At 43.2% G+C, this 9,742-nt stretch overlaps 2 protein-coding genes across 5 annotated transcripts in view; both read left to right on the top strand.

Annotated features, from left to right (window-relative positions):
• The window catches only part of RPL34 (ribosomal protein L34), a 350,268-nt gene extending 347,109 nt beyond the window's left edge, over positions 1-3,159 (top strand). For 3 of the 4 annotated variants that reach the window (XM_075149753.1, XM_075149754.1, XM_075149756.1), the window contains exons 2-5: positions 274-347; positions 446-545; positions 1,313-1,416; positions 3,032-3,159. In XM_075149753.1, the coding sequence (XP_075005854.1) occupies positions 283-347; positions 446-545; positions 1,313-1,416; positions 3,032-3,116 (354 nt within the window). In that variant the 5' untranslated portion in view covers positions 274-282 and the 3' untranslated portion in view covers positions 3,117-3,159. Of the gene's footprint in view, positions 1-271; positions 348-445; positions 546-1,312; positions 1,417-3,031 lie in introns of all 4 variants that reach the window. The other variant, XM_075149752.1, reaches the window with a different exon arrangement.
• A 2,126-nt stretch (positions 3,160-5,285) lies between these two features.
• Positions 5,286-9,341, top strand: OSTC (oligosaccharyltransferase complex non-catalytic subunit). Its single transcript, XM_075149751.1, has 5 exons — positions 5,286-5,445; positions 5,537-5,803; positions 6,055-6,148; positions 7,154-7,351; positions 8,707-9,341. Exons 2-5 carry the CDS (start codon positions 5,665-5,667, stop codon positions 8,723-8,725), a joined length of 450 nt encoding a protein of 149 aa, XP_075005852.1. The 5' UTR covers positions 5,286-5,445; positions 5,537-5,664; the 3' UTR covers positions 8,726-9,341.
• The last annotated feature ends 401 nt before the right edge of the window (positions 9,342-9,742 follow it).

The following is a 9,742-nucleotide window of genomic DNA, read 5'->3' on the forward strand; positions in this document are numbered from 1 at the left end:
CACCGGGATGTTGAACTGCGTTCAAGTTGGTTCGGATGAATCTTTGTTGCAAGTCACATTCAGTCCACTATCACATGTTTTGGTTTTTTTTTTTTAATGTAGCTGTGTTGTCTGTCGTGGATGAGGAAATGCTTTAATTTTGTTAATACAGACTCAGCAGCTGCTGATTGAAATCTAACTTGGTGCTTCAGTGCAGGTGATGTTGTGATATGTGAACTTCCATCTGGACATTGAGCCCTTAAACTAGTGCTGCTTTGTTTTTGACTAATTTAGGTGTAAAAAATGGTTCAGCGCCTGACCTACCGCCGTAGGTTGTCCTACAACACAGCTTCCAACAAGACCAGACTGTAAGTAAGATGTAGTTTCTAAGAAAACTTAATTTTAAAGAAAGCTAAGTTTAAGTTTTGATTGTTAAATTAACAGAGTATTTTTCTGCCGTATTTAGGTCCCGAACACCCGGGAACAGGATTGTTTACCTTTACACCAAGAAAGTAGGGAAGGCACCAAAGTCAGCATGTGGTATATGCCCAGGAAGACTTCGTGGTGTAAGTATTAGCCTTACTGGCATAGCATTTTTTTTACAGCAATCTTTTTTTCCGTACAAAGAGCCTTTTCAATCATTATGCCTGTTTCTTGATGAATTCTTGTTCGAACAACTTTCTTCTTTAAAATATTCTTATCTGAATGTTGTGAAGTTTAACTGGTAAAACAAGCTTTGAAAGCTTAAAAGAATAAGTGCTTTTTTAATGCTTGTGATTCTCATTGCTGTTATATCTGAACCTTCTTGTTCTATAAGTTGTAACTGGCTGAAATGTTTAGAGTTAGACCAAGGTGATTCTGTAGCAGGTTTAAAAGTCTAAATTGGACCTGTTAGGTAGGCTTTAAAAAAAACACGTAAGCCAAGTTTGACTTTCAGTTCTAGCAAAAAGGAATGAATGTTTTTAACATGATATTTTTCTCCAAAATGTATTTTGGTGTAAGGCCATTGCTCTTAACAGCGATGGGAATGCTTGAGTAATGTCTGTCTTTGAGCAGTTCCTACACTTGGGAAAACAATCTGTTTTATAAACAATTTTTCAATGAATGAATCTATTGAATTGATGAATCTATTGGTGAACCCCTGTGGCAGAATGAAAAGATCAGCTTAGGAATGCTGAAGGTGGCAGGTACAACAAGCTGTCACATTTTTGCATCTTGAATAGTCAATTTCAGGTGGTGCTGCTTTTTTACACTATGAAAGTGAATTTTCTTAATATGGCTGTTATCTAAAATTACTATCTTATGATACAGTTCTCATTTTTGCTTTCTGTAGGTTCGTGCTGTGCGTCCTAAAGTTCTTATGAGGCTGTCAAAAACGAAAAAGCATGTTAGCAGAGCCTATGGTGGTTCCATGTGTGCTAAGTGTGTCCGTGACAGGTAAGCTTACAGAAGGCTAACTTTATTCTTGAAAATACTTCGTATGAGATTTTTGCATCTCACTGTTTTCATAATGTGGGCCAAAATTTTGAAGACTCTTGTCTGACATTGGTGTAGTAAAATGGAGGGGGTAAGCATGGCGCACATTAGCAGTGATGTGTGCAATTTTTGCTCCTTGGATTTGAGCTAGTTACTGCATGTGGAGCTCCTTTGTAGAGAGTTTATGTTCTTCATGATTTCTTACTGCACTGTGCTTTGGTGCTAAACGGTCTGTTCATTGTAGATTTTGATTTTATATTCAGCCCCCATAATAAAGATTTTTCTCTTCTGTTGTCCTATTCTTTTGTCTTATGCAAAGATAGGAGTGTAAGATCAGTTGAGCTGTTGGCTTTTGTGGTGTTTTGGGATTCAGAGATATTGATTGATTGCATATTAAGCATCTTTATGTGGTTAAGCCTTAAGATGGCCTTTGCTGGGCCTCGCTGAATTCAATTTTATTGGGTAACAACTGTACATCCTGTATGTCCTTGGCAAGTTGGAGGAAAAAATGTGTATTACAAAGAATATGTTATCTCTATGAATGGTAATCAAAGCAGATCTCCAGAGTCAGCAGTCCAATGCCAGTTTTTTCATCTGTAGTGCAAATCTTGCCAGCATTTTTTTTTTGTTTGTGTGAGTTCTAAGCTAAATCGCATTAGGTTTAGAAGAAGACGGGTTGTTACAGCTGCAAATCCGTAGCATGACTTTTATGTGTTAAAAGCCAATTTTTTTCTGAGTGTTTTCCCAAACACTTCATGAGCTTGGTAGGCCATTTTTAATATATGAGTATGCCTTATTCTTACTCTGCCTAAACCAAAAACCACAGTCACCTCCTTCCCTATAATTGGCAGGTTTTCTGCTGCATCTGTATAGGCAGCTTTGGTAGGTTTTGTGTAGTGCGACAGTAGCAATATATACCAAATGCATATGGAATGGCATTTTAATGTTTCAAGGTAGAAGAGCGTGTGGTATATCTGTGCTTTTAACTTGAAATCATCAAATAGGCTGTTGATGCAAGTACTGTCACTTAGGTCCGTCTGCATGGTGGTCCTATCATGTTTAGGCATGACTTGACCTGCCAGGGTTTTCTCTGTTTATGTGCAAAGAAAATTTAATCCTGAGAGGGGAACTGTTCTTGTTTTGATAACTGGACTCACAGAAAGTTTTCTGTAGTTCTAATAAAGAATGCTGACCACGACTGGTCACACCAGTTCTGACTTTAAGAACAGCTAAATTAGGTTGCCAGTGAGGAGTTTTGCCTTTTGCCTTTGAAGTTAGTGAAGGTGGTAATTTTTCCAGTGTTCAGCCATCAGATACTACCTTGCTTGCCTACAGGCCACTCACCCTAAATTTGCAGGCACTCTGGGCCTTCTTCCCCAAACTTCCACATTCATACAGTGCCGCTGTCCCTGTCTTTTGATGCCGGCAAGAACATCGATGGTTTCTCTTTTTATGTAATTGTGGAACTAACACCACATGTGCAAAGAGACAGCAAAACTAATTGTAACTTTGTCTTATTTTTGTTTTTTTCACTTAAGTGGATATATGTCCTAAAGTTGTTGGTTTTCCTTTCCAGAATCAAACGAGCTTTTCTTATTGAGGAACAGAAGATCGTTGTCAAAGTGCTGAAGGCACAAGCACAGAGCCAGAAGTCAAAGTGAAACTATTTGTAGTTTCAGCCCAATAAATGAAAGTTCCACTTTTCTTGTGTCCTGTCATTCCATGTGCTAGTCAAAGCTGGTAGGAGCTGCTTCTCACAGCTTCTTAAATGCAGAGTTGGGTTTTGGTGCAACAGAACCCAAAAGTCAGGACACTTATTGTGCTACCTGCAGACAGCAGGCTGTGTTCTGTGCTGCCTGCAGACAGGGAATCAAGCAGGTGGAAGCAGGTCCGGTTAAACAGGACTGACTCACAGTTCTGTAGAGGGGTTGGAGTAACTTTGAGCAGTGCAGGTTTTTTTCATGGCAGCAGCTGTGTATGATGTCATCGGAGGACTTGGCTCAGAAGAAAGATAGGAATCTGAAAAAGAAAAGCCAGCAAAGGGAGACTATGGCTAAAGACTGGAAGAGAGATTGTCAGATGAAGAGAGGGGAGCTGGTATGGGCCTAAGGTAGACCTTTTTTTTAACAGCATGTGCTGTAGTTATTGTTACTCAAATCTGAGGGGGGGAGGGAATTGTCTGACTTCTCGAAGCCAGTGCTATATCCACCAGACGGTTACATACTGCTACATCTGGATCTCCTGGAAGAAAGCTGTTGTATTCTGTTCGTTGTTAGGTGCTTCCTGGATCAGCAGTTACGGGTACGATACACGCAGAGCCCCGGGGCCCAGGTGGGATAGACCTTTAATGGCTTCCAGAATTAGGTTTTAAATAGCAATTTAGGCCTCTGGTATTGAAAGTTGAAGCAAAGTTCTGTTGGATCTTTATCACTGAGGATGTAATGATAATGTGAAAAGCAATTGTAAAAGGTGGAAATGGGCTTGTTTTGCTGCTTTGCTTCATTCTGTTGGATGGAGGGAACTGTAAATGTGCCTCTAACACTATCCAGCAGTGCTTTAACACACTCAGGATAATTCTTGCATTACCTGTGGGTGCAGTGATATTCCTCACCCCCAGCTCTGAATTTTGGAACTTGGTATGACAAGAACTGGGTATCTATTTTTACCAAAAACAAATCTTTGGGATTTTTAGGTAACCATTTTTTCAAAAAGTAGTGAGCTCAACCACTGGAATAAGGAAGGAGGAGAAATAAACTACTGAGGGTGCAGACTTACTGGGAGCATTGAGGATGCCATTTGAAGAGTTTCTAAGATCACTTGTAGAGTCTGCTCAGGCTGTGGCTCTCAGATGTGCGCAGATTTCTCCTCCTGACTGTACGCCGTCTGTTCACACCATGCCTAGCTCTGAAGGTTGTCCGGCTGTGCAATCAGCCAAGAGAAGTATCGCAGCAAACTGAGTTGATGGAAAGACCTGCCCTTTCGGCAGCAGCTAGCTGGTGCCTTGGGTCAACTGCCTGCAAACTCACAGTCCCTGGCTGTCAGGTGCCTTTTCTGAAGGAGACACTTCCCGTGCTGTCAGGAGACTTGACCTCAGCTCAAATAAATGTATAGAGAAGACAGGAACTGCTCTGAGAAGGGCTCTCCCCTGTCCCTCTTCATGAAGCAAGAGGAACTGGACACTTCCACTCAAAAGGGGGAATTGTTCTCCCTTACATGTTGCCTGGGTGCTCCTTTCGATACTGAGCCTCAGCTGAGGGGAGGACAGTGGCAGGTTGGCCCTGCTGCTGGCTGGGGCTGACGAGCTGTTTGCAGACTTACAGGAGTGTGTAAGACGGCTTGTACACACGCAGGTACCCCGCCTGCTGCCAGCAGCTACTGGTTTGATGCACCTTTGTCCCTCCTGTCCCAGCGTGCAGCTGTTGGTCTCCTCCGGCTGCGGGCCGGGACGGACACCACATCCCGCGGTGCCGGCAAGGGGCATCCCGGCCCCGCTCCCCTGCCAGCACAGGCCCTCGGGTGAGGCCTGCCCTGGATCTTTTTCTTTCCCTTGGGCCTGTGCCTCCCAGCCCGGCCTTGCAAGCTCACACCCGGGACGCGGGTTCTCCTTCCCCCTGCCAGGGAACTGCCGCAGCGCCCGGGGGGTGCTTTGCCCAAAGAGCGCTCTCGCCCCTTGGCGGCGGCTGCGGGGCCGGTGTGGCACCTCCGCACGGGGAGTACTCCATAAGTGAGGCTGGTGGCGAGCGCTTATGTATCCATAGGCGCACACGCGTGTCCGCGGCCGCCGGCCCGGCGGGACCCGGGAAGGGGCGGCCACGTGGCTGCCCCGCCCGGGGGCGGGGCCCGCGCCCCTTGCCCCGCCCCAAGCTCCTCGCTGTTACCCAGCACCGACACGTCAGGGCTGTTGGATCCTGGCAGGTGAGGAAGATGGACAGATGGCCCGGCGGCGGGCGGCCTGCGTTTCCAGATGTTTTCGCGCAGCAAAAAAAGGCTGTAAGTTATGCCGGTCGTTCCCTCCTGGGCGTCACTTTTGCGTTCGTTTAGATTGGCTTTTTTTTTTAATTTGTTAATTTACCCCTGTCAGGACGCGGCAGCCAATTTCCGTTTCCGCCTTCGTGTCCGGTGGCGGAGGGCGGCCGCGGCGGGGCGAGCCGGGCAGGGAGCAGCGGTGCTGCGGCTGTCCCTTGGGCCGCGCCGCGCCGCACCGCCGCCATGGAGACGCTGTACCGCCTGCCCTTCGCCGTGCTTGAGTGCCCCAACATCAAGCTGAAGCGGCCGAGCTGGGTGCACATGCCCTCGGCCATGACCGTTTACGCGCTGGTGGTGGTGTCCTACTTCCTCATCACCGGAGGTGAGGCCGGGGCCGCTGGGGCGGGCGGTGTGAGGGGGAGACCCTGCCTACGGAGTAGGTCTTCGTCTGCGGGGCGGGCTGCTGGCCCCTGCCCCGGGCAGCAGAGCTACTGCGGCTGCTGACCGCTTCTCCGGCTCCAAGTCGGTCGTAGAACGCGAACCTCGGCCAACTCGAGCGTTCCTGCGGTGTTAAAACGGTTCTCGCTGTCTGCTGCTGTGAGTCAAAGGCCGTGCTTGCTCCTCTCCCCACAGGGATTATCTACGATGTGATTGTGGAACCTCCCAGCGTGGGGTCGATGACAGACGAACACGGACATCAGAGGCCAGTAGCCTTCTTGGCATACAGGTGGGAGCCGGGCTCTGCCCCCGCAAGCGAGGTGCTGCAAATGCCTAAGCACAAGTGAATAAACCTGTCCTATGGAGCTGTGCATCTGTTTTTTTTTTGAGCTCTCTGTGCAAGGCAGGATCTGTTCTATATTAGTCCTTAGTTTGCAAATATTTAAAAAAAAAAAAAAAGCAGCATTGAAATCAATGGAAGTAGAAAAACTCAGTCCTTCTAAAACTTTTAAAAAAGTTGCCAGAAAAGTCTGGTAAGAAAAAAGTTTTGAGCTGGCAGTACTTCTCTCTCTTCCAAACCCTTGCTTTTAAAGTTGAGTTTCATAGCGGATGCAGACACATTTGGTCGTATTTCATAGCAGCATACGTAATGTTTGTGGAACTTTTGGTTCTGGCCTTTTAAACTCTGATGTAATTGGGACTCTTGTGTCTGTGGGTGGGGAACACAGTTACAAATGTGTCACAACAGTGTCTTCTTTGAGTCTTTTGCTTCTATTACTGAAAATAAGCTAGACACTGCTTAGTAACAAATTGGTCTGAAGAGGGCTAAATCTACATTTGTAACTGTGGTTTTTATGTGTGTGGAAACAAATAATGGTTTTTGTTAAATACCAAAAAAGTTCTTTGAATCTGTGAGGTCTGTGACATGTCTGATGCACAGATTTTGACTTGGACTAGATGTAGTATATGTCTCAAACTGGCTTGAGTTGTTGCAGTGTGGATGAATCAGACTACTGCAGGGAGTTGATAGCACTTTAGTACAATTCAGTGAAAACAACATGAAAGAAGATGAAATTGTTTGTTTTCAGGATATGAGACAATAATGATAATCTTCATTTCTGTATTAGCATCCACAGTAGTTTCATCCATGCCAATTTTATGAGGTTGCTAGTATTGCTAATTACAAGGATAGGAAAAAGGTGGAGTAGATGGGGTTTGAAATGCAACTATTTTCTTTAAAACTAATCTTTTTCTGACTCTCTCGTCTTCCCTTCCCCCCTTTTTTTTTCTTTAGAGTAAATGGGCAATATATTATGGAAGGGCTCGCATCCAGCTTCCTCTTCACAATGGGCGGCCTAGGATTCATAATTCTGGATCGATCCAATGCACCAAATATCCCCAAGCTGAATAGGTTTCTTTTGCTCTTTATTGGATTTGTCAGCGTGCTTTTGAGCTTCTTCATGGCCAGAGTTTTCATGAGGATGAAATTACCGTAAGTGATTTAATACTCTTTCAGCTTTTCTTCTATTTTGTGGCTCATGTGTGCCTATGTTAGATTTAAGAGTAACAGAAAATACAATGAGGTATGCTAAAGATCTGCAGCTTGGCTATAAGTTGCTTTTTTCGACGCATTTTTGGAACAAGCAACCTTGAATAAGGTGGGATGCTTTTGGGGCCAGCTACTGTAAGATTGTGCTGTGGTTAAAAAAAGGTGACAGTTCCTGGTATGTCAGAAGATGAGTCTGACTTACAATGAATTTTAAGGTAGACTGAGTATGTACTGGTCAGTAAAAGTAATTACAAAGTAGAGCTTTGAGGAAGAAGCAAGTATCAAAGAAGTTGAAGAAAGGCAAATGAGTACTTTATAGTGATAGTTTACATGGAAGATCATAACTAGAAGAACTGATGACAGCAGTAACTAGTGTTTGGAAACATCCAAAGCAGTCCTAAAGTAAAGATGATGTCTCAGTTTGTTTTTTTTTTTTTTTTTTCTGGAAAACTGAACGTAATGTTGAAGCATACAATATATGTGATGTTTTAATACATCTATATCCACAGATCAAAAAGTAGGAAAGATCTGGAGCTTTCAGGCTATGCAAAATCCAAATGCAGCATTTTCAGGTTTTTTCCCCCTCTCTGTTTCTCGGTCCATCTATGTTATTCAGAATAGCTGAAACCTGATATTTGAAGGTACTGGTAGTTAATTTTTGGTGTAGCTTCATGAGGTGTTGACTTAACAATGACAGTCATTCCTCCTTTCTTAAATTTTTTTTTTTAACTTCTGCAGTGTAGTTAAAAATTTTGTTTCGTAACATGGAAGTGATGGGTTCCCTGGTAGCAGGTAGCTGGGTAGGGACCTGCTCTATATTTTCCTGCTTTTTTGATGCTATATATTTTCTTGTTTCATTGAGTACACATGTGTCTTAATGGTTCTCTTTCTTAAACTCACTAAAGAAACAGGGCTTCGGAGAAATGGAAGAGAAAAAGAGGCCAGAGTTGTGTTGAGTGCCAGAAAATATCTTAACACTGGTAGTTTGTGTAAAGGGTACAAATAAAGAACCTTTCATAGGTGTAACCTGGGCTTCAAAAATTCCAAACAATTACCAAAGCTGGGTTGAGAACAGGCTATTCCATTTTCAGTGTTTGTTGAAGAAAATCAACTGAGGAAGGAGTGTGTATTTAAGCTGGCCAGTTTGTACTTTGGACAGGATTTATTGTTTTAAATAGCCTTGATAGCAGAGTTTTTGGCAGTCTGAAGCTTTTATTTTAAGACCATCTGTCTCTCTATTTTTGAGTAGTGCTGCCTGTGTTTGCTAACTTTTTTCCTAACTTAATTTTTTTCTGTAGGGGCTACTTGATGGGTTAGTACCTCTTGTGATGTATGAAAGCCCGAGCTGAATTTACTCCTCTTCATGAAGTGTTTAAGAAGCAGCAGCAAGAAACAAATTCCATAGTCACCATCAACAGGAAAGAGACCCAGCCATGAGAAACAACTGGGGAAAGAGTGCTTTCTCTGCAAACAAGCTCTGACTACCAATGGCTGATTTGTAGTTTTGAAGCAATGTTTTATCATTTCTGTTTTAGAGCTTTTGAAAAGAGCAAGTTACCTAGCTGGGTTTTTCTTTTATATCCCAACTCAGTATGAAATACTGAAATGAGTATTAGCCATTGGCTTGACAGTTCTTTGTTGCAGGTCTGTCTCCTCTTCCCTGTGTGGGACAATTTTATATGTGTGAATCGGAGAAGAAACACCTGAAATGTTTCTTTCCAAGTTATAATTAGGAAATTAGTAACTTTGGATGCTTTACTGTCAAAATACAATGTGTCTGAAATTATTTCAAAGGCACCTTTTGCCTTGATATTAATGGCTCTATGTGAGCAAATCCAGACATGCACTGGGAAAGGCAAACTGTATGAGTGTGCATTTCTTTTTGAAAAAGTGTACGAAAGGAGCCAAATAAAACTTATTTTCTACAAAATTATTTGAATTCTATGCAATTTCTGAAGTTTTTCTTGTGTGCATGGCCTGTTCTACATCCAGGCTTGAGATGCCCTACCATACCATGACCGCATAATTTCAGCTATATTTTTCACTATTGGATAATGATTTTTTTTTTTTTTTTAAAATATCAGGGACAAGAAACCTCATATTTTCCATGAACTTCTACTGTATCCAAATGACAGACTGTTATCACTAGCCAAGAAAACTTACTCCTGAAGCTGCTGCTTTTTTGTGTGAGAGGCGAGGCTCCAACTTACTTTGTCTTCATTTTAAAAGATTGAATGTTACTATCACGTTTCATTGAAGTAATGTATTGCATTCTGGGGGAAGGAAAGATCCCTCTAAATCTCCATAAATCTCTTTTTGCAAGCCATGTATGTT

Source organism: Calonectris borealis, chromosome 4 (genome assembly GCF_964195595.1).
Source record: "Calonectris borealis chromosome 4, bCalBor7.hap1.2, whole genome shotgun sequence".
NCBI lineage: Eukaryota > Metazoa > Chordata > Aves > Procellariiformes > Procellariidae > Calonectris > Calonectris borealis.